This window comes from Phallusia mammillata, chromosome 1 (assembly GCF_965637545.1).
Source record: "Phallusia mammillata chromosome 1, kaPhaMamm4.hap1.1, whole genome shotgun sequence".
NCBI classification, from domain to species: Eukaryota; Metazoa; Chordata; class Ascidiacea; order Phlebobranchia; family Ascidiidae; genus Phallusia; species Phallusia mammillata.
Genome location: NC_137252.1, coordinates 6,247,374 through 6,272,164, shown reverse-complemented (window position 1 = coordinate 6,272,164; position 24,791 = coordinate 6,247,374). Strand labels below are relative to the sequence as shown.

At 37.2% G+C, this 24,791-nt stretch overlaps 1 protein-coding gene and 1 long non-coding RNA gene across 3 annotated transcripts in view; both read left to right on the top strand.

Annotated features, from left to right (window-relative positions):
* Positions 1-1,367, top strand: part of LOC145227440 (uncharacterized) — a 29,481-nt gene extending 28,114 nt beyond the window's left edge. Inside the window, exon 4 of the long non-coding RNA XR_013859917.1 lies at positions 1,191-1,367. This is a non-coding gene — a long non-coding RNA (uncharacterized LOC145227440). The remainder of the gene's footprint in view (positions 1-1,190) is intronic.
* Positions 1,368-8,889: 7,522 nt separating this feature from the next.
* On the top strand, positions 8,890-24,183 carry LOC145213178 (uncharacterized). Of its 2 annotated transcripts, none has more exons than XM_080081419.1 (30): positions 8,890-8,956; positions 10,393-10,495; positions 10,621-10,726; positions 10,908-11,011; positions 11,211-11,343; positions 11,616-11,797; positions 12,239-12,383; positions 12,544-12,678; positions 12,978-13,094; positions 13,155-13,322; positions 13,497-13,622; positions 14,053-14,220; positions 14,520-14,657; positions 15,093-15,296; positions 15,644-15,778; positions 15,890-16,045; positions 16,113-16,190; positions 16,582-16,771; positions 17,042-17,216; positions 17,620-17,809; positions 17,871-17,967; positions 18,148-18,274; positions 18,576-18,722; positions 19,364-19,532; positions 19,821-19,910; positions 20,003-20,148; positions 20,729-20,890; positions 21,345-21,731; positions 22,754-22,858; positions 23,335-24,183. In XM_080081419.1, the coding sequence occupies exons 2-30, from the start codon at positions 10,395-10,397 to the stop codon at positions 23,618-23,620; spliced, it is 4,467 nt and encodes a 1,488-aa protein (XP_079937545.1). In that variant the 5' UTR covers positions 8,890-8,956; positions 10,393-10,394; the 3' UTR covers positions 23,621-24,183. The 2 variants fall into 2 exon arrangements, with proteins under 2 accessions (XP_079937545.1, XP_079937538.1); XM_080081412.1 differs by lacking the exon at positions 8,890-8,956 and adding an exon at positions 9,737-10,025.
* The last annotated feature ends 608 nt before the right edge of the window (positions 24,184-24,791 follow it).

Sequence of the window (24,791 nt, the reverse complement as noted above, 5' to 3'; positions counted from 1 at the left end):
ATGAAATGAAATGGCGGCGTAACAGACATTAAAGGCATTGGTAATGTCAACCGCGACCCTACAGAACAAAAATGTTGGTGACATTTCATGTGAAAAGGTCGAAAATATATTTCAGTCTAAAACGACACTTTGGCCTTGCTGCAAACGGAGATTAACCTTTAATTGCAAGAGCTTTTTGGTTGACAACATTATACCCATTCCTTATTAAGCTTCACATTTTACAAATACTTTAGTAATTGCTTGGCAATAGTAAGCTGTTAGAAATAAATGTTAAAGCACTTCGACTTTCGTTTAACTGAACAAACCATCTGTTTACGGTTATCGATATCTAACGAAAGTTCAAATCTGTTTAAACCACAAAGCTGTCATAAATTTATGGCCAGTTGGCTGATGAGTCGAGGAATGATTAAATTCAATATCAAGAACGCAAAATTTCTTTTTAAAACTAAATTGTGACGCATGAAAAGAGACAGACATTAAAATTAGGTATGGGCGATAAAGGTTAATTCTTCGTCAGAACGGACCGATGTTGGTCTGTTAAACGGAAGTCTGTCGCGCAACATTAAATTCCAATCCCACCGCCAGGGTTGTTTAATAAATACTTTCTCCTTACCGAAAAATATTCATAAAACCATCAAAGACGAGAAGAGGAGATAGCTGTTGACGTCTGACTTCAAATAAAACACCACTGATCAATGTAGTGACGAGTCTTCAAATGCAACAGGCCTTAACTTATGAAATTTTGTTTCGAAAATTTCCCACGTTATTCATCCTTACAAGCAAACATGCTTCAGCAAGTATCTTTTTTGTATCTCAATACAGTACTGTGCGCGCAAGCAAAAGTGCGTTTTCCTACTTCAATTTTGGTAATTGCATGTGATTAAAACGAATTCGCTACTCTATGCCACAAAATAAAACAATATGATCCCATTATAGTTTGCTTGTCGATTTGATTGCAAAATAGTGAAATATTTGGAGAAAAACATAATCTATTATTTTGTTTACGGACCGTCGATTAATCTCTTTGGTTTAAGAATCAAATCAAAAGAAATAGTTTAACCGTTTTTTTTAACTTCACTTGCATTTTGGTCACAAAATTTTGGAACAAAATTAAACAGAATATAATTTCATATAATTAGCAAATCTTTCAAATACTTGTGTCTCTCTCTACTAAATTTTTATATTTTTAGAAACGATTTCGATACAAGTCTGTGGCACCATTGTGATGGTGCAGTCATGCATATCGCCGACAAAATGGCGTCGCATTTTCAAGCTGATTTGACGGTTGCTTTTACTCCATAGCTGACAAAAAAGATCTTGCACAAAAATATTTCGACGCAGCAAGGTTTATTTAAATGAATGAAGTGTGATTGTTTTTCAGCAACTTCTGTTTCTAAACGAAAGCAACAAGCATTTTTAGCTTGAAAAGTTATGTGACTTAAAAGTATTATTACGTCGATATTAGCAGAAAGAACGACAACAATAAATGTTAAAAATGTTTGGCTTAGCATTTTACTTTCCCATAAAGGAATATCATCGCACTAATGAATTCCTGTCGGTAAATTAGCCAAAATGAGTGACTTTAAACCAAACACGGACATTCGAATCCTTCCTAGACGATGAAATTACACCGGTCCCTGACGTATTAAAACAAGCTTCAACGATATTTAATGGGATCACAATGTAAGTCATGAAATACGGATGCAAAGACCTTTCTCTTTGTGGCAGCGGTTAGCATGGTTTTGTGCAAAATCGCGGCTTGGTTGTGGCATTTAACAACACAGCAATTGCATTACGCTTCATACAGAGTTGGTTTAGCTTTAAATAAATAACTATACCTTATCCTATTGCATATTAATAATGTTATCCAGGGCGCAAGTTGATGCCAAGGTTTGTTCTGTTTCAAGAATGGTGCTCATGTCGAAAGCATGTCGAACTTAAACTCCCCGAGGATGTAATTGTTAGACGAATACAATATTCTTTATTGGATTTAAAGGAATTCTTTGGTAGCTTGTAAACCACATTTTAAAACCAATGCTGCGTATACGTTAGAAACAGTTACAAAGTATATCTTAATAATTATAGTCAATGCAGCCAAAAAAAAGTCACATGTATTTTACGCTTTTCGCTAAAACAAGCCATTGGCACAAACACTGGCCTGTTAAAAGACCATAAACAATGATTGTTTAAACATGGTCTGTGTGACACACAGACTGTGTCGTTTTATATCAAGCGAAAAACATCAGAGAATGTTTTATTCAGTTCATTATGGAACTCATTGCATAACAGTACAATCCGTTGAAATCTATCAAGAAACTGTTACTGATAAAACATATCGATGACCCAGTTTCTCTTATTGCTCCCAAATCTGGCGTATCTGACAATTTTCCGGCTCGTTTGGCTAAAGATTTGCCCTGATCATTTGCATGCAAGATCTCAAATCGCAGGGTCGACGCTTAAGCGCAAAGCTGGTGTATCTCGCCCCTAACGATTCGGGTTTTGTAGCAAAGTATTTTCTCCCGTGTACGCTGGATTCTGTGACCAATTATCTTCCGATCATCTCACCTCGTTGCGGTAAACATCTCCTGACCTTTCACCTTTCGTTCCGCTCATGATTTTCAGCAGATTTCCGAGTACTGGCGGTATTTCCCGGGTTGAAAGAGGGTTGACGGTTCAACCCCTGGCGTAAGCGGTTTTTAATACGATTACCTTCGTTTCTTACTTTTCTGGTTTTACCATTGACCCTTGTTACGCAAGAGTTGCTGTTTATATCATGCAAAATGCAAACGTTTGCTCAAACTTTTTGTTTCTTTTTCACTCTTGGTTACTTATAGCTTACAAAAGCGGTCCTAAAACTTTGTTGTATTTTACCCACAAAGCCACAATTGGCAACGAACTTTTAGATTAGTTTTTAAAATAACCAGTAAGCCCTCATATACTATTCAAATGAAACAAACAAGCTAACTAATAAGGTCCACATTTTACAGTCTTCCGAAATGCTCACGCTGTTTGTTACCAGCACAACAAAACACGCATGGATTTCGAATCTATATTTGACCTTTCCGCCGTTACGACATCGTCCTTTCATAATTGTTGGAATTTGGATTATATGGATGTTGTTATCGATTTTTAGTAATGGGCGCGCGTTACAAGGATAAAATACGACATTTATACATTTTAGAGTCAGTTTTAATAAAGTTCAAAAAATTGGTATGCAAGTCTAAACACATTGCAAGTTGCAAATGTACACAATATTTTAAAGATATTTTCCAATGCGTTTCTAACACAAATACAGACGAAATTATAAACCTTACTTGAAACTTCAAAAGTGCCTTTAAAGATAACAACAACAAAAACTTATAATCACAAGGGTACCGGGTAGTTTTTTTTGTAAGCAATTTGATATCTTGCTTAGACCTTTCTTCTTACCAGACGACCCGCTTGGGATTATGAAACCAGATTACCTTAGCACGTTGTGGTATGTTTTTACGGGAAATGTTTATGTGCAGAGGAACTCTAGTGAAACAGTTTGACTTGTACTCACTTGTCATGACTTTAGGAAAATCGTTCTGTTTATATAGGCGATATTGAACATTCTAAAGTAGGATATGTTTTTACAAACGTTTTAACTTTTCATACTGCACAACGTTTTGACGTTAAAATATTGCTGCTGTACAGTACATATAACTATCTAAGTCTATTTATTTGGCAATGGGACAACATTTCCATTGTGTTTTATAGTTTTAAAGTTAATAAAAAACAGATTCGAAAATTCGTTGCTAAAGATTCTGACTTAAACAAAACCAAACTTTTAAAGATTGCGCGGCCAACACAATATAAACAATATACCGGTCGTACAATACTCGCAAATCAAAAAAATATTGCGTTGTCATACTAACTGTTCAAAAGCACATAATCTGTGTTCAAAATCTTCTGTTAAAACGGCGTGAAGGTAAGCGTTTTAGCTTGGTTTTCAAGTTACTTGCTCGATGACAAATGTGAAAGATCGAAACTAACAAGTGTGAGTCAGTTTTGCTTATCTACACCAAAAATCTTTGTTGATGTGGGAAGGATCAATCCCTGACAAGTGAAGGGTTAGGAGAAACAAACAAAAATTGGTTGAGTCAATCGAAAGTAGACGAAGTGGTTAATTGACACAAAGGCCTTTTTATCTTTTAAATCCAGTTGTTTAGATCAGAAGTTCCCAACCTTTTTCGACAAAATCCTCCCTTAACAGTCAGTGGCGTAGCAGCCACTTGGCGGTTCTGGCTCTGCGGCAGGCTGCAAGGGGGCGGCAAAATGACTTAAGGGGACACTTCTGGATAAAAGTTGTCCCTGATTTTGCTTCGACGAAAGCTCGAAAAGTTCAATTTTGAGGCGGCTATTGATCTTTTATTTGCCTAATACATTTGTTCTCCATTTTTTGTCTTTTATTTTTGGCCTTAACGCTGAGACAGTGAGGCTTCTTTCACGAGCAATGTAGAACTTCTGAGACGCGGCACATTATTTGTAATTATTTTTATTGAAGAGATTGCTTGAACATGAAACTATTTCAAAAATTGCTGCAGTCTACGTAGGGCGGCATTTTCAACGAAAACCAGGGGCGGCAGCATATGCTCCTACGCCACTGTTAACAGTCCCAAACATTTTATTTCTTCCTAATATACCACATGGTAGATGCTAAACCATACAACGATCATTTAAAATGTGCAAATTAAAGTAAATTCCCCCCGGTTAGGTAACACTGGTTTAGAGTAGACCAATGATGTTTAGCCCAACATTTTCCTCTGATTTACCCTTTATAACCGATGCACAGACGTAAAATAAAAGTGTGAACGCAAATGTGGTGGTACGTATTTTATTCAACATCTACTACAATTAATTACGCATGCAACATTTTTGGTGTATCCCTATGTACACTTGTGACTGCTGTGGTGCATACATGTTCAGGATCGCTTAGAGCTGTATGTACATCATTGTTTCAGAAAACGATTTTAAATTAAACTTGATACATAGGATAAAAGTTTCAATAAATGAAAACATTCGTACAGCAACTTTCACAATGTTTTCTCCTTACAATTTTTATCACCAAAGAGCAGTGAATAAACTGTTTAACAAAAGACTGCATTCCACTGTGGAAGTGGTTTTAAGCACCTGGTAACCTACTGTAAACCTCCGTTGAACTTATTGTCGTGTGGCTTTTTTACTCTAGGTTTCTGTGACTCATACTTTGAATGCCTTCACTTTGAATTGCCACGAGATTATAGTGAATCACAGCAATAGGTAAGGAAAGGTCGTTTGCGTAAACTTTCAAACACTTTAAACTTGCTGATTTAAAATAAAAGTGCAAAAGTTCATCGTTTTTACTACCAGCTAGCCTACTTGTTAAAAATCATGTACCAAGCAATTATTTTATCTAACTTATCTTAGGAAAATAAAATCATCCAGTATGTAACATAGGTTACGATTTAACCTCATTTAATTTCCCACTGTTCTACCTACGTTGGTAGAAAACTTCAACCTTTCAAACATGGCGTGGACCTCAAAGCTGTTGCTCACAAAATCGGTTGGTTTGTGGTGGTTTAAAATGAAAAAAGCTATTCGTCAAAATAGTTTGTTCTGTTGTTTTCAACAATAGTCGCTTGGCTGTTTAGAGACTAAATTATAGACAATGTACCAAATGAACATTATCTTAATGACTTGACAACCATGTCAGAGGCAATTAAGTTTTTTACCTGTGGTTGCATTATGCCCTATTCAATCAGGCTGTAATTTGTGCGAAGTTGTACAACAATGCAGCAGCGCGTTTAATTGTTATAGTGAGGTATTTTATTAACAAAGCAAACCTACACCCACATTTGTTATTTGTTTGGTTTACAATTACGCCATAGGAACATTGAAATTGAGATTAACCTTTCAATGTCTATAGAATTGTTAATAACGTTGCCACATAAAATGTCTTCCGCTAGTGGGCCATAGAGATAAGAAAGAAATGATTTGTTTTGCTGGACTACCACACTTGTTCTACAATTCGCATCGCACAAATATGCAAAAAATGTCGATTGTCCAATTTCGTATGTTATGTGTTAAATAGTACGTTGATAATTATGCATATTTGATAAAATTCACTCGTTTATATCCAAACAAATGACAAAGGAATAAAAATGAGGAAACGGTTTGAAACAAAATGGCAGACACGCCTAGGAAAGAAACGTAGCCTACCGATAAAAACAAAGATTCCGAACATTTAGCGAACTGAAATCGCACTATAAACGTATTTTTTATACATTTTACTTGATCCTATGAAAATGAATCAGATGTTGGACTGTTTTCTAAAACGAATTATAATGTTATACACCGTAAAGCGTTGAAGTTATTAATAAAACACAATAAATGCATTTTTTGGAACTGCACAGTTTTTCTTAGTCAAGGATATTCTGCTGGTATAGGCTTAATAAAAACACGAATTTAAAATTTTTCGTTGCTGCATAATACCGGCCTGGTGACATTCCGGACGAAATGCGATACACAGCTACCTGCCACGTTTCTGACGCATATCATTTTTGGATATCTAGCCTTTTTCGTGCAGGCGCATTGTCAAACAAAGTATTTACCGTGTAAAAACGTTGTTTTAAATGCGCAGACAGTTTAAGTAGGTTGTTAGAAAATACTTCTTTGCACAATCAACACGTTCGAACATTGTTTATTACGATTTACCTTTCACATACTTAAACTATATGTTCGTACGTTTCAACATTTGGGGTTAAACTGATTTAAAAGCCCCCACACTTGCATGTGCATGTTATACCTTGTAAGTTGCAATTTGCCTAGCACAATTTTCGCACAACTAATTGGAAAATTATTTATGGAAATTCATTTTTAAAGTAGATTCTATTTTACACAGCACTGATCAAAAATAATCCACAAAAGTACATTCATCAGCCTTTACATTCTTTTCCTCAGTTTTGTACTATTTTATCTTAACCTGACCAAATCTTAAAGAGAGCTATGCTACAAAAAACCTAAATTTTCGCTATTCACCTGCTTTCTTGGCATCTGTCTTTCTGCTAGGCTCGTCACAACCGATTTTGAAGAAAAACTACCCAATTACAACCAGATCAAATTGATCTCATATTATATAAGCCTTGATATTTATCATGACATATTAGACCAACTCTATACAAAGCAAGTAAAGTATCGAACGTTTAAACGCAAAGGCACTTGACGAGATAAGAACAGGTTAATCGCAGTAGAGCAGAGAAAGGGAGCCATTAAATCGCTGGTACCGGGCAAAATCATGCCACTTTACAGTTTAGAGTTAGGAGAATGTCTCTGTGGTATGTTGCTGCTTATTTATGTGTCACACAGAACGCATGAACAGGTAAAGATGTTTTAAACACGGGTTAGTTGACAAGATCTCGAAGGATCAGCTTAAAATCGCTCTGAATGTTCTGATTTTCAGGTAAGATCGAAAGTACATTTATTTCCCATTAACTGTGTTTTATTGTTTGTCTTTGTAGTAATGAAAAAGACAGGAAAATATTTTTTCAACTTTTGCATAAAGCTCAGTCTTATGAAGCATTAAATTCTGGGTCGATCGTTATCCGAACATGTGCCTGCTAAAGTTCCAAAAATTCTTTATCCACTTCACTTATTTATCTATACCTGTTAGCGATAAGAAGAAACAGTAGCTGAGAACATGAGATGCATTGCCGGTTGGTGCTGCATGTTTCTTCCTTTTTCCTTGAAGGTTTGCAGTGTTGCCAGGCCTATGACAGGCATTGTACTGAATCAGCCGGTCACCAAGCTTTCGCATAAGACATAAGCTACAAAAATCTCGCATGCGGAGAGATCCGAACCCACGAGAGGAGTTTTGCCTGGGCCCGTGCTCTGCCATGTCGATATTTTAATCATTTGAAGTTAGTACGCGTTTATTTTATTTAGTGATGTCAATAATGATCGCCTACAGTCGTGGCCCACTGAAAAACACCTCGTGTTCCCCTTTACAGAGCGAAGGGCCTCGGTTGAGAAACGCTGCTCTGGAGTTTGGTTGAGATAAAAATCAGCGATAAATGTTCAGAGAGTAAAGTGTAGGGTAGATTATACACTAGGAGGCGATAGTGACTCAAAGTTACCGCAAATAGTACCTTGTTTAATCAAAATATATAAGTGAAAAGAATGTGCATTAAATAACGTTTTCTTACATTTTTGGCCATATCAGCAATATGACTCACAATTCACGCAATTTTATCTTGTTAAGTGATATATTTTATGCAGGAATCCAAAACAAGATAATACTAGTCTGATCCGGATCAATCATTCTCTCATTTACACCACAATACATCGTCTCACACGCACCCATGCATAAGTGCAAGCAATTACCCTGGACCGTTGTGAGTTTAACCCACGAGTTAGTCGTGTTGACCAGACATGCCTGGTAACTCAACACTTTTCTATTCTTTACCACGAGCAGTGATTAGTATTGAATCAGATACAATTACTTTCATAGTAGATTACCTACTGCTTAGTGGAATACCTTAACGCGCGACCGTTATATTTAAACGTGTATTTTCTGTTTTATTGAATTTTGTTGGATTTTAATTGTCGTGTTTTAGTATTCTTTTCAAAAGTTGATGTGAGAAGCTGTTCGCGTCCGAAATAGATGTACCGAACGAACTTAGTGCAGTAAACCGAAGCCAGATTTTAATGACTTATTCTCTTACAAGGAAAAAAACTTTTGGTTTGCTCATGTTTTAATTACTTGCATAGAAGCTGTGTTTGTCATAGTTAGCAATATTCTAGTTAAGTTTTCTCTAAGCTTGTTATCTTAGATTTCCTAATTTTTTTGCAGCATATGTTTTGTTTTGTCATTGTTACGACATTTTCTTGACACAATGATATTATCTTGTATCGGAATACTCTAGATCTGGAAAAGCTTTGGAACTGATTGTAAACGGTAAGTCTATTGCATTTCGCTAAGGGTTTGTGAGACGACAATTAAAAACCCTGGACTTGCGAGCAATAATAATGAGCATATTGGGTACAAATGCCTCAAGAAAGATTTAGTTTTGGAAACGTCTTGTCCATAGCTGAGTCAAGACATCAAGCAATTAAACGGTTTAAATCAGTTTTTTGCGCAACATTGTTTTGCAGTTTGGTGCAACAGATAAAGATCAAGTAAAATGGCTAGAATGCAAAGCTCGAAGTGGTATCAAACAAGACGTATATTATAAGGCAAAATCAGGTGTGCAGAAACAGGATATCTTCAACAAAAAGTTAACGAGGAAGTCGTGAGGGCCAGTTATCGTCCAATCAGCTATGAAACCCGAACGGGGTGAACACATTTATGTATGTGGATATTAGGTTGGAGTCAATTTAATTAATTTTAGTTTTGCAAGAATTCATGAAACACAAACCACAACAAGTATGACGTCACTGAGGCGAGAGACCGCAAAAGCGAGATTTTGACTTCTGGCGGGTCTAGAGCGTCGATAATTATTTTCTTTTGTCGTCGCGTTGTTGAAAGTAGCGATGAGTGCCGACCTCCAGTATTTATCACTGAATGGCCTCAACCACGCCACTTATAACTGTTACTATTGTCACCCATTGATGACGAAACAATGGCTGTTTATGACGGTGCAGCGCGACTTTTTTCCCTTCACTAAACACGCGATGTGTGGAATTCGTTGTCTTCGATTTTGTTGTAATTTAAACCCAAATTTGCAGTTCGTAGTATACAGCAGAGTAATTGACATGTTTTCTGCGGTTGCATTATGACGTAACAAGGGTAACTGATCTGCTTAACCTGAGTACATTAGTGTTTGTTACTGTATCAAGCTTAAAGCGAAACTTACAGATTGTGTTTCGCAGTGTAGGAAGCTTAGATATGCAGACATTGCCGCGGCCACTGCGTTATAAAACTGTTTAGTCGAAAAGCAGGTCCCTGAATAATTGAATTTGATTTAAAATGGAAATTTACACTAAAGTTGAAAAGACTAGAATTGTTAGTCCAAGAGTAGACAAATGTAAGTACTTAAATTACAGCTTTTTTGCTCTTTTGGTATTTTTCAAGTATCAGTTTATCAAGATTATGTAACTAAGCCAACTTTGTAAGACTTAACGATTGAGTCAAATGATTTAACTAGTAGTTACGTGTCTACCACGAATCTAAGTCGTATGTTTGGAATTGATCGAGTGAATCTAGATCGATTTTACCAACTTGACCATCGTCAATAAACATCATGGCACGTTCAGATCAGATAGACTGATATTGGAAAAGCTGCATTTTGTCCCTTGTGCGAAACCAGCACCACAAAATTGTACCCAGGCCATCATCCTTATTCGTAAACTTTACAAGAATGCGGTCCCAGTTTACATTGCACCTCGTTCCAGGTATGGATTATTCGATCAAAGAGTATCAACCCACTAGAGGGGGCTCAAGAGCGAGGGTCAATTATGATTCCTACCTTGATATGGATGATTTAAACGACACAAGGTAAGACATTAAAAAGAGAGAAATTTATCTCTTTGGCTTTTGAGCGTTGTTCTTGGAGTTCTCGTGCTTCAAAAATGTAAGTTTCTTGTTCTATTCAGTAAACATATTTTGTACGTTTTCTTCAGGGATTCTTTAGCCCCAACACGTGGTCGTACCTCTACGCCATCAGCTGCAGTTAGAAGAGCGATGCAGGTCCTTGACGAAACTTACAGAAAGCAGTCGTACTTAAAAGTAAGAAATTAAAAAAGTAATCATTTTTCAAGCATGTTCAATTTCGGTTCAAGATTTCTTGTCCATAACGAGACATTTTGCCAAGTAGTTACTCTGTTGTGGGACTAAGATATTATTATTTGTATGTGTAAATAGGAAAGTTTGTAATTTTTTAAAATTGTTGTTACGTTTTTGTTTGCAGCAAGACAAGTGGTCACGGTCAGCTGAGCAGGGCAGTTTTCGACCAATCAGAACGCGTAGATCACCGTCGCCGATTAAATCCCGATCCCCTTCACCCATTAGAAGGTTTAAAAAAAATTATTTTATTGTTGGAACGGTTTTGACAAGTTGACTTACAAGATTGCTGACTGGTTTATAACAAACTCGCTAAGTTGCCAGTTCTAATGGAAATCTTTTAGCTTGACATTTCGATGCGGGCATTTTTTACTGTTTGAATGGAAGAGTTAGCTTTCGAAAAGTTACATTATTGTTGTAATTTATCCAGTTCGCCAGTGAATTGGACTCCCCCTCGCCTTGTTGAAATCGAGAGAGACAACTACCAGGATGCTCTGGATGACAGTGAATCAAGACGAGAAATTTTACTCCGGAAGTTGGCTGATGCACAAAAGACAATGGAAGTGAGAATTTATCCTCAAATTTAAAAACAAAACTTTAATACGCTAAATAAGGAAAATTTGTTTTCATTTTTTGACCACTGTATTCTTATTTGGCCCAGTTTGGTTGTGTCTTGGTGGCTTCTGCCGGTTTGAATCTAAGCGTTGGATGGTCTAATCCTAATTATGCATTTGCTTAATGATAAATCTTTATGGCTAACATATTAGGATGTAATAAATTAAAATGTTTCCCTGCCTTTTAAGAGTTAAATTGTGTGCGTTTTCTCTTCGTGAAGATGCAGAACGAGAGGCTCCGGGAGGGAGAGATGGATTCAAGTGAATGTCGAGCAACAATCCGCCTCCTTCAGCAAGTTCAACAGGAGCTTGAGACGAAGACCCGATTCCTGGAGAAAGAAAGAGAAGATTTCATGACGAGATCCAGACAAGGAGCGGAAGAGCGAGAGACGCTCAGAAGAAAGTAAGTGTCACTTTAGAAAGTTCAGTACGTTCGTGAGAAACGATAAGTAAACTAGTTACAGGCGTTTTTAGTGTTTTGTTCAAATAAATTACGGTCTATTGTGTCTCTATCGCACAAACTGATATTCTGGTGACTCACGGTTATGTAATATGTCATGCACAGTTTATATGTTTTGACACAAAAGATAAACAAATTCAATGACAAAAATGTTGAACAAATTATAAAAAAATGGTTTAAAAAATAAAAATTATTGTGCACTTCAAACACATGACATAATGCTACGACAAGACAAATCGTATCTGCCTTGGGCAAAATCATCGTTAACTATTGTGTGTTTTTTCACGTTATGTTGTTTGCAAGTCTGTTTGTTCTCATAGTTTTAGGTTTTTTGATTTTCATTTGTTTTATCTGTAACTTTACATTTATTTCGACTGACAACAGGCTAGAAGAGGGATCACGTGACAGCAATCGCCTCCGTTGCCAACTCGATCTCCTATTGGCGGACAAGGAACAACATCACGTGACGTTGGAGCACCTTCACAAAACAATCAACGATTTGAAAAGCGAGAACAAGGGAACGTTAGAGGTCTGTCTTGGCACTTTGCGAATATTTGAAAACACAGTTCTGCACCAAAATAGAATTTCCGGAAAACAACTTAAATAGCAAAAATTGTGAAAAAAAATGTGGTCGCTATTTGTAAAAAATATTAAACAAAGTATCGATAAAATGCTTTTTAACATTTTAGCTTCAGGCCACAACGAGCAAAGACTTGGATGTCACCAAAGAAAGATTGAATGTTTGCAAACAGAAATGCGAACTCCTGGAGAAGGAGAAGAACCACGCGTTTGCTGAGATTGAGAAACAGCAGAAGTCGCAGCAGGTGAACTCTTAATGTAGTTTTTACTAAAAGCAGTCCTCGAAAATCAACTCGTGTTGCTTTCAGAAACAAACTAAACAAAAAAGTTTGATTATACAATAGCTATTTTAGCTCATTTTTGTATCGTTTGAGAAAACAAATACTCAAAGTCAGTTAAACGGGTGATTTAAAAAAAACGTAGCTTGCTTGTAAAATTCATTCCCAAATATTTCTTGGTTCGAATTTTATTAACGCCCCGTTTCTGGGCTTCACGTTTTGCTGCGCATCCTGTGGTCAATTCCAACTTAATGTACTGTGTTTAGGCTTTGGTGAACCGGAACACAGATCTGGGTCAAAGGTTAAGCAGATGTCAGCACGATTTGCAAGATATTTCTGAAAGATACGACCGAAATACCAACGACCTGGGAAGCTGCAAAGAGGTAAATGCAAACAAAATTATGACGAACAAAAGCGACATTTATCTTTTCTATCTGTCACAGGAATTGGACATTTGCCGGGATAGGTTGTCAAAACAGGGAAAAGATTTGAACGAGCTTCGTCGAAGTTACAGCGAGATGCAACAAGACCGCGAGAGGGCGCTTAAGTACAACTCGGAATTGGAGAAAACTGTTCACTCAATCAAAGAAATCAACCAAGACCTCAAAAGGGTAACTTTAAAGAATGTGCTAAAGTCATAAACTTACCAAAAAACAATTTAACAATGAAGGTAAAATAAATGTGGCGTGAAAGCAAAAACAAATTATTACGTGAAATAGCAATTAATTTACGTCATTATTGCGTTACACAGGCAAAGTAATTTACGTCATTATTGCGTCACACAGGCGAAGGTGGCGTGCGAAGACGAAATGACAGAGTTACATGGGGAGTTGGCAAAGATTAGATTAGATTTTTCGAGAAGTTGTGAAGAAAATAACATTCATATGGAAGACGCGAAAGTTTTGAAAAAGGTTGGTTGTTTTAAAAGGTTTTGCCATCTGTAACATTGTTGAAAAATTGATAAGTTTACCAGTATTCTTGGAATGTGCGACTCAATAAGGCGTAAAAAGCCAATCGCTTATTCTAAAACGTTATTGAAAACGCTCATGACATCTTCAGTGATATAACCAGTAACTAAACATATAGGGTTATGATGTCTTAGTATTTCGATATATTGTTTAATATATATTCCGCTTTCTGACCGGGTTTACAAGGAAAAAGACTTATAAGCTTATTTGTCCAATTTTTGCTTCAACTGCTGCATGATATAATGCTAAGAAAGGCAATTGAAAGTCAGATCATTGATACTTTGTTTACACTCAAACAAGAAAGCAACACAAATGTATACATTTTCGGGCACAAATATAAAGGTGTAAAACTTTTTGAACTTTTCTTGTTTAGGAATGCGCAAAACTGAGTGCCGAGCTTAGCCTTTTGCGTCCTCGTGCGGAGGAACTTTCAGAGCGGGTAAAATATTTGGAGAGCACACACAACATGGACGTTCAGCAGATGGCGCTCCTAGAGACACAAAAGAATCAAACTTCACGTGAACGCGATGACTTTGCGACCGTAAGTAAACCATTTTGTCCGTTTTCTGTACTTTCCGTAAAGCCACAGTTTAACAGTGTTATTGGTTATAAAAGAATGTTTTTAGTTAGCAACATTTGATACTGTATTGTAGATTGCTTAATGTTGCATCTCATGATTTTTTGAAAACAATTTAACATTTCCCCAATTGTTTTTTCATCAACAAACGATTTAGAAATTTTAACTTCTTTTTTTTTCTGCAACCAATTTCACTAGCAAATGTGGAAAATAGCCAGATAGTTGCATAGGTTTGTAATGCACCTTTTTCTTCTTCCATGAAGAGATTATCAGCTCAGGAAGAGAGTTATTCCCAACTTCAAAATCACCACGAGGAGGAATCAAAGAAGTTGAATCAGGATTTAAGAGATCTTCGCCACGAGAAGGAAAAACTAAGCACTCAACTTCGAGAGGCAGAAACTGTAAGTTAAAACTCTCCGATCTGTAGCCTACATTAATCTTGATGCTCCATATATTTCCAGAAGCAATGTATTGACCACATTTAAGCAGCCCATTTGGCGTAATAACATTCATGTAGGAAATAGGCAACATAGAAAAAAGTGTTTGAATACAAAAACAATTTGCCAAAACTCTTGCTTTTGTTTGTATGATACTGATATGTAAAACTACTCGGAAGTAATGTGTGTAGGAAAATATAGGAAAAGGATTTAAGGCTTTTTGGTCGAAATGCCTCCTCGTTCATGCCTTGGACCCACTAGTAACTATATGTAAAAAACAAAACGCTTGAATCGTTTGGTCTTGTTTTAAAATTGCTTTTTAACATTTGTTAGCATGACAAAACTTCATTTATTTTGCACAGAGAAATACTCACATTTTTTTACTTATTTGTTTCATAGCAACTGAGCAGAATTAGTGAAGAACTGAAAACAAGCACACAACACAGTCAGTCACAAATTGACCACTGGAGGCAGGCGTGTTCCAAGCTGACATCATTGGTCGAGGAAAAAGACGAAGATCTGCGCCAGGGCGCCATTTACCGGCGAGAACTTGACGAGAAACTGGCGCTAGCGGAGGCTGAGAGGCGGACCACTCAGCTGCAGGTAGTCTGTTTTAATAATCTGGTTTTAAAGTAACATTGCTAAAAATAGACTGCGAACCTAACTTATAGCGGTAATCAAAAGCCAACAGTTACGATTAAAGCATTTTACATTTTGGGGTGCAAGAAAACGTTATGCACCAGCAATTTACCTTAAATTTCCATTGCAATAATGTTTGTAAGTCAGCTGCATTTCTTGGCTTGATGATTTAAAATCTTACTTTTTCCATAAAACTCATGCTTGTCGAAAACCGAAACTAAAATGGTCTAGGTTTCAGATATAATAAAAGGCTGCTTTTCTAAGACTTTTTTTACTTATTTTTCACTTACATAGCTGTCTTGCATATTTAGATGGGCGAATTACAAGCTTCGGAAGAAGAATTAATTCAACTGCGTGCCGACAACAAGAGACTAGGTCAAGAATGTGCCGAAAATCAACAGATGATTACAGTCCTGGAAATGCAGAGGGATATTCTCGCTAAATCGGTACGCGCAAGTGTAGAAGTGGTTGGTGGTGAAGCTGAGAACTGGTTTTAGCCTGACGTAACTAAACATAAATGCTTTTTGAGTTTATTTATGTCTTCTTTTGCTTTTCAGCCATCAAAGTCTACTTCACAGGACTCGGTGTTGAAAGCACAAGTAGAAAAATTACAAGCTGAAGTTTCTTTGTTGACAACCAAACTGAACCAAGTTGAAGCGGAGAGGAATGACCTTGAACGAAGGTTGAAGGTCAACGGACCACGTGGTGACCAGGTACACTGGAGTTTTGTTAAGTGATGCTTTTAGTGTTACTTCTTACTATTATATGCGTGTTTTTCAGAGTGACTTAACAGATGACGTCGGTCGGTTAAAGGGAATGAACCAATTGCTTGCCGAACAACTCACCAAAGTCAGACAGGTATGAGTTGAAAACGAAAATCTGTGTATTTATAGAAAAAAGACAGAAAGGTTTAGGTAAATTGTTAAACAAGGCCTAATAACTGCTTCATACGATTCCAGTTAATTGTTTGTTTGTTTAAATGCACGGGGATGGTAAATTGCGAATAATGCAAAAAATATTCTGATTAACGAAGATATTAACTTGAGAAATTAGGTTTGTGATAAACCGGGAAGATTGGGAATTAGGTTTGCTATTAACTGGGATTACAATTTTTATTTGTTGACTTGAATCACTTCAAACAAAGCAAAAGTTTAGTAAAAAAAATTAAACTGCTCGTAGTTTGTTTCTCTTTAGTTTGCAGCTGCAAATAAAGACATTTACTTTACCTTTGTTTTCTGCATTCACACAGGAAGCTGAAACTTTGCAAGACATCATCGAAGAGAAAAACAGGAATCTTGATCACGTGACACGACAGTTGGAGCGTGAAAAGCAACAGCTCGAATTAAGGATGGCTAGTATGAACGACGAAATGAGGGCGCTAAAGAGTAATCAAACACATAAATCGATGGAGGGCGCCACAGAGCTAAGAAACCTACGGGGTAAAAATTAATATTTAAACCGACTGTCACTAAATATCGTATTTGGTTGTGTAAAGGCCACTGGAAGTATATATCAGCTGTGGTGAGTATTGATGCATTCACGACCATTTTATAGTTCATAAATTTACCAAAGCTTTTTTATGGCATTTTTGGGGTCAATAATCATTTAAAAATATGTAACAGCCAAAATTCGGCAAACATTTTCAACAACTATAAATGCTTTTTGCATTAGCATTGAAATCCACAACGTCATAATGGCTTCAATTTTAGCTGACGTCATCCGTCTGAAGCAAGATCTTGAGGAGAAGCGGCAGCAGGTGATGGTGATGGAGGGAGAAAAGGTGATCCTGGAGAACGGAAGGAAGAGAGTGGAAGATAGGGCGGATGCACTGGAGGCAAAACTGGATGATCTCAGGAAAGAGAAGATGTTGGATGACGCCAGAGGGTTCGTACGATTGGATGAGAGTTTCGTAAATCTACCTAAATCGTTTTTAGTTGAAGGTTTCCTTTTTAAACACCATAGCATGAAGAATTGGGACTAATAATATTCAAAGGGGACAGGCAATGGCTGTTTTCTGTTGCTATGTGCAGTGTAGACAATACAACGATTGTGTTAACTAATTTACGGATGTAACTGGAATATTGTACAATAAAATAAAATTTCCTTACAATAGAATGTATGCAAATAAAGAGAATTAGCAATTAAGTGCATTGATATAATAAGTTGGGTTTCGAATAAGCTTTTTGCAAGGCAAGATTTCAACTTATGTAGCTTTTTACAGAAGGCTGTTTTGACAAACCTGCGATTCTGTTAAACTTGACCAAACACACGATACTTTGTCTAATAGGAAGTCACCAGTCCACGCAGGAGATGTCGAAAGGCTCTCTGCTGAACTCAAGCGGACAAACGCGAAACTAGAAACAGCAAAAGCTGAAATCGCCTCCTTGCGAAAACGTCTCAATGATTATGACGGCGTTCGCACGTCACAAGATGACGTCATTCAGGCATTAAAACAACAATTGGAAGCTCAAAGCAGTGTAAGTTACTTGAATTAAAAGCAGAACAGCAGAACCGTTTTTATTTAATATTTTTTTACAGTCCAACGGCGAGAGTGACGCGGCTAGCTCGGGAACTTCCCAACCAACCTCACGTGACGTCAAATCACTGAAGCGCGACCTTTTGCGTGCCAAGGAAGGTAGGATGATGGGTTTATTTTTCGTAATTTAGGAATTTTCAACTCAAGTCCTCGCAAAAACTACTGTATTTTCTTCTTAAGCTTGTAGGTTTAAGTCCCTTTTTATTCCATTTGTGAACGGATTAAGGGAAGTGTTTCTGAGGCAATGTTGTATTTAGTTGTTGTTTTTTTACTTTCTAGAAATTGCGGCAAAAGATAAACATCTAATGGAGCTAAAGAGGCGATTTGTAGAAACACAAAAGTTGGAACAGAAAGTTCGTCAAGAGAGAGACGAACTCCAAGGAAAGACGATAATCATGGAATCTCTGTAAGCTGTGTTTCTTCAGTTTAATATTTTTAAAATGTCTTCAAAATGTTATCTGCGTAAGGTCGGGCTTTTGAGGTAGAGTTCTGGATTTGGTTTGAATAAAAGTGGTTTGATTCAATTTGGCCGGAAAGGCCCAACGTTTAAACTAACTTGCAACAAATGAATATATTTGTTGTTGTAAGTTAACAGACTCTGTACATATAGGGTGCTTACTTTTTTGTGATAAGTTACATTTTATTTAATGGCTTTTAAACGTACCCACAGAATTATTGTCTAACTATATTTTTCAACTTTTTGCTAGAAACGATTCGAGTCGGGATGTCCTACAGGAACTTGATGAAGTCCGTCAGGAGAAGGAGACGTTGGAGAAGCAGCTAAGCATCTTCCTATCCAGCAAGACGAGTCAGACTCCTCCTACATCACTTGCACTGGGAGATGACCTTGATAAGTAAGTTGAACTCTTATTAAGTTGTTGGGCTTACACAAGTTAATGGAACTTGGATACTAAGTAAATCTAAACTAAGTGGGTGGTCTTTTGGTCAATAAGTTAAGATGAGATGAATAAATTCAATTTTTGAATACTTAACTCAGAAAACAGTTTCGGGTTTGGGCTACAGTTTTTCTTACAGAGAGGCTTGATTCGGGCCTGATTTACACTTTGTCACGCGGCGAATCTTACTTAAGGGCCTAATTAGGGCTTTATTTACGAACAAATCAGGGCTTTATTTAGGTAAAAAAATCAGGGCTTTATTTGAGAAAAAATCAGGTTTGTGCTAGTTCATTTGGGTTTAGGCCGGGTTACGGTGCCACGGTGCATTTTACGTCCACATACATCTCCAACTTGGATATAGAAGTTCATTGAGTAATCATTGAATCATTGAAGTATTCTAATTGGGATAAGTGGATGAATTTTGGATATGTAACTTAAGCGTGGATAAGCATGTAAAATAATTTGAAGAAACTTAAAAGTAGGTAAAATTAGATGCGAAAAAAAGGTTTTGTCATTATGCAGCTGTATTTGTTATTATGCATAACTTCCTGAAATTTGTAACCCACCAGTTTTAACGAACGCTATCTTTTATCACTCAGGGAGCTTGAAAAACAGTACAACACAGTTTGTGAGCGAAACAAGTGGTTGGAAACGCGAATTGCTTCGTTACAACGTGAAATCGAACTGGTGAGAGATCAGAATTCGCTTCTGCAGGAACAGAGGAACTCGGCTGAGAGGGAAGCAAGTAAACTGCGTGAAGAGATGAAGGTTTGTTTGCACGTGGTGGCGCACATAAGCTTAAATTTTATAATTGGGATATTTTAGTATAAGATAATTATCTATATTTCATTACTGCACATTTGGTACATTACGGTATTAGGCGAATATTGTTTCTGAATAGAGTTAACCCTTGAAGACGCAATTGTTAATTAGTTTTGTTTTTTTGATTTGATGTTTAGTTGAAGTACGTATTAGTTTCTTAATACTTGCTTGACATAAAGTTGAAACGAATGTACCTTCAAAAAAAGTAGTTAGTATGTGTTTTCGTGTTTCTAGGACCTACAAATGCACACAAAAGGAACGAGACGAAAGGGTGAAGTGGAACAAATACATTTGCAGCACAGCAATGCTGAGAAACTTCAACAGGTAAATACGTTTGAGATTAATCCAATACTTAAAAAAAAGGCGTCTTTCAATAAACCAAAAGCGTCTTTCAATTAAAAACTTCTCTGTTTAAGATTATGGAACTTGAACGAGAATTGAACGAGAAAAAACAAATCATCCACGCGATGGCGCGAGAGATGGAATCCTTGCGCAAAAAGTCGGACAAAAAGAAGATTTCCAATTTCATGAGAAAGTTAAAAGGCAGCAGCACAAATTCAAGGTACAAACACTCACGATGTCATAGTAGTACCTACTCTCTTTTGTAACAAGCTAGCTGAAGTAAATACTGCTTAAAAGGACTGTAGGTAAACTTAGTTATAGTTGCGCTGCACCGATGGTTCTCAGCCTGTTTGTTGTAACATTTCTTTGACCGTTTACCATCATCCGTTTTGACGAATTAAGCGAAAAATGCTTGATGTCATTGACTTTCTGGAACCAATTTACGCCAACAAAAAGTCAGACCCATGGCATAGAATCACTTCTCTTTAATACTGTATCATGACTGGTGGATTGTTCCACGACAAACCACCGAGAAATATCAGGCTAAAAATTAACTGTAACTTTACGTCACTAATGACATAAGTAGCATCATAAAACATTCCCTGATGTTTCCGCATTCGCACAAAATAGGTTTAGAGTCAGTCTTGGTCAGTCATCCGTGAACATAAGGTAAAAAATATTTAACCACATAAATTTTGACTTGCCACTCTTAATTTCAACCCGTTTTGATATACTGTCTTGTATTCGGTGGTTATCGGTAGCACACTAATTAATTAATCAGGATGTATATGTTTCTGCAGTCGCGACCTAGAACGAAGTCTACCTCCATACACTGCAAGTACGAGTGATGGCGACCCCCAGTGGACCACACGTTCTGCATCACTAACTCAAGACACCGGATATGCGAGTCACGGTGGAAAGAAAGACAAGAAGAGATCGTCGTCCTTATCACCTACATCAAGGTGAATTTAACAATATTTGCCAAGTGATTGGTTTGGTTTTCAAACTACATAAATCTGAACCAATAGTTTTTAGCCTTTTGGGAGTAGTTTTCCACTTAAGTCATTCACCAATGTCGAATTACTCCTATGTTATTTTTGTGATGACGTTTTGTGTCAAATAATTGTCTTTATTCGGTTGAAAATACCTAACTTTGCGACCAAATAATCAGATTTGTGACTTTAATAGGATCGAAACTTTGGTTTTAGAATCTAGGCCAAACGTGGTTGCTATTTTATGTAGGCCTACCATGTTTTGGTTGCTTGTTAATGAAAAAACGACAATAATACCTAAACCTCGAATGGGTCTGCAATTAGATTACAGTATCAAAAAGGTTCCGCAAAGGCAAAAAGGTTGAGAACCACTGGTCTAAGTTATATTTTACGTTCACAACAACTTTATTCACCAAATTTTTAGACCTGCCTCTTTCGGTGATTTTCCCAAAGTGCGACGCAACTCGTCCCAGCCACCGAGTTCTCGCAAGAGCTCCCGATCCGTGCCCCCAGTTTCACCCACCCTCACTTACGTCACAGGGGTCGATGACGTCACCGACGGTGCGTACTCCCCAAAGCGGGGAAGTCCCGGCGGTGGTTCCCCTGGGGCGAGGGTAAGTTTTGACGAAAGTTCGGACCCCGAAATCGGCTCGGTTGACCCTGGGGAAGTCCCTTCGTCGCGCGGGGGTGATTCGACGAGAGATGTGAGCCACGAGGATGCGGAAGATGGAGATAATGTCGTCTTCCTTTCTGAAGATTATATGCCGGAGGATCAGATTATGAGCGCAAGGCATCGGCCATCAAGCAGGAGGTAATATATTTGAAAATTAAATATAGTTTGAGAAATAGGTATTAAACATGAAATGAAATATAGTTTGTTAATGGTTTTAAGTTTTGATCATGGGTCAAACTTTTTTATTTTAGGTTATAGTTCGCCTTTGAGCATCATCAGTATTTTATTTAAAAAGGCAAAATATATATATCTTAAAGTCTTAAGGATAAATGACTAAATGTTTTCATAAATTGGAATCAATAGACATAAAGTTCATTACAGTCTTCATTCACCAAGCAACGAACTGGGAGATTTTAGTTTGAAGTATACGGTATCAATGAAGCAGTATAGTTTCAGTTTTGCTGAAAATATTTGGTGTTCTGGAGCAGGGCTTCTCAAACTGTGGGTCGCGACCCCAATTGGGGTCGCGTAATATAATTTTGGGGTCGCGAAACATTATGGGTGATTATGTCAGTCACAATAAATGGTATACGTGCGTAAATTTATTGATTAAACATATTTCCCGTGTATGCAAACTGCTCTAAACACATTTTGTAGGACTTAAAAGAGTATTACCAGCCTATTACCCATATGCGCCAGACTTTTTTATGCCTATTATGTGCAAACAATGCGAAAAAGCAGATACCACAAGCGTCACAATATAGAGTATGACGTCATAAAAACTAAGACTGTCAATCTTTGTCAAGTTAGAAATTAATTTAGGCTTTTTAGGCGCCATTAGATGGTATATATATAAAATATAAGTATTTCTTTACATCATACCCATCAAGGGGTCGCGTAGAAATTTCTGTTTTAAAATGGGGTCGCAGAGCAAGAAAGTTTGAGTAGCCCTGTTCTAGAGACTCGCCCTAAACACACCAATTTTATCCCGAAAACCAAACTATTTTTTTTTTTTTTTTTTTTTCTTCACGGGGTTCGAACCCAGGAACCTCCCGGGGACGAATCCCGATCAGGTTTTTTATGTCTGTATATGGGTCAGGCGCGCCAGGCCATTCGGCCAAGTTCCTGCCCAAACCAAACTATTTATTTTTATGTTCTAGATCGTCTGGCACACCACGCCCTAGCGGTGAACCACGTCCAACTAAAGCAGAAAAGTTGCCAAGTCCGACTTCAAGTCCCTCGCTTCCTTCTCCAACATCTGGGAGGTAAACTAAGTAACTCAGTACGAATTTAAAGGCCAGGATGCTGACAATGAGTAATACATATCGCGGTAAAGTGTGTGAATTCCCTTTCTGTGTAAGTGGTAGCACCCTTAGCACTAGGACAAAATTAAAGGCCTAGTTTAGTTCTCACAGAATTTCCAGTAGAAGATATGATTAGAGAGGGATTTGGTTGCTTGACCATACAAAAACGTTTAGCATATTTAACAGTTATTGCGACACCAGTAGTTTGAAAATTTGTTAAATTGAATTGAATATTTTACTCAACGCAAGTTAATAATATTTTAACTTTGACTTGATTTAGCTACTGCTATTAATGATTCACTTGTAGAACACTGTCCCGCCTTTAAAAGCACAACAATGTCAGTTTCGTAATTACTCACTTTAAAAGCAATATGACAATCTAATTATTTACATCCCTGAAAACATGATAAACAAAACAAATGTAATTTTGTCAACAGATCCCGATCAGTTCCAGTGTATATTACCGCAGCTAGTGATGAGTCAAGCGAAGATACCGGATCATCGTACTCAGAAGAATTTGAAGAGATCGGCGGGAAAAGAGATCCACTATTCCCGTCAAAGTTGGTCAAGTCGCCTTTCACTGAACTCAGCTTACCAAATTCGTCCAAGTCGGGTGAAAATTCACCACCCCCAAGGCCCCAGTCTCAACCCACTCTCAAAGTGGGGGTGCTGACCCCGAAGCAAATTGGGGGTGTTCGAAAAAAGCATTCCAGTTTGGTGTAAATATGTGGCAACAAAAAACTTGATGCAGTTTGTAACAATGAGTCGAAGTTTACTTGAAAAATATAGCAAGATAGTTTGCATTTTAAACAATCGTAACATTTTTCGGTGTTTTAAAATGATAATGCCCATTGTGATGTAATGTTGTTGTCCATCAAGACAGGTTATTCCCCAAAAGTGAAGTAATTTGCATAGTTTAGTGATTAACCCAAGTTTCGGAACAGTAAGTTATAGATCTTTTAAAGTTCATATCACCAATCATGGCATGTGCATTTGCATTTGCCGAAACGTTTAAACAATTTATAAAGCATGTCGCTTTTTCCGTCTATTTGGGCTTTTATTTTCATCATTAAACACAAGTTTATATGACTTTAGAAGGCCTTACCAAATGCTTGACATCCACGAATCTATTATGGAATTATTTTTATTACTGTAGCATTTTTTCCTGTGCCAAATGTAAATACAGCGAGAGACATATATCTAACAATAGATTTTATTATAGTTGAGCAGACTTCGTATCGCACTGTGTCACTGTTTTTTTGTTAAAATAAAAAAACGAAAATGCAGCAGATATGTATTTATTAAAGATTAAGCAGAAGCCAGAAACCGGTTTGGAGGTACGGTAGGAGGCAGAAACCGGTCTAAACCAGTTTGAAACTGGAATATTTCGGCGAAAAAACCACCGAAAACCGGAATTGTCTTCGATTTTTCAACCCCCAAACTTGAGATAACGGAAAGGCTATATTTAGTTTTGTTTCCAAAAATTGGGTCAAAATATTTGATTCCGGTTTAAACCGGTTTGGAGGTTCAGTAGGTGGCAAAAACCGGGCAGAACTAATGGGAACTGAAATATTTCTGCGAAAAACCACCCAAAACCGGATTTTTGTGGGATTTTTTGACCCCCTAAAATCGACAAACCGGAAACCTATAGCCTTAAGTTTTTTTCAAAACTCGGGTCAAAATTGTCGATTTTCGAATCTGGTTTAAAACGGTTTGGAGGTTCGGTAGGAAGCAGAAATCGGCCAGAACCAGTTTGAAACTGGAATATTCCGGCAAAAACACACCCAAAACCCCTTCTATTTTTTATTCAGATAAGAATCATGGAAGCGAACAGCCATCTGAATTTGTTGTCAGTACTTTTTACGGCGCATTAATAAATAAAAGTTGATGGCAT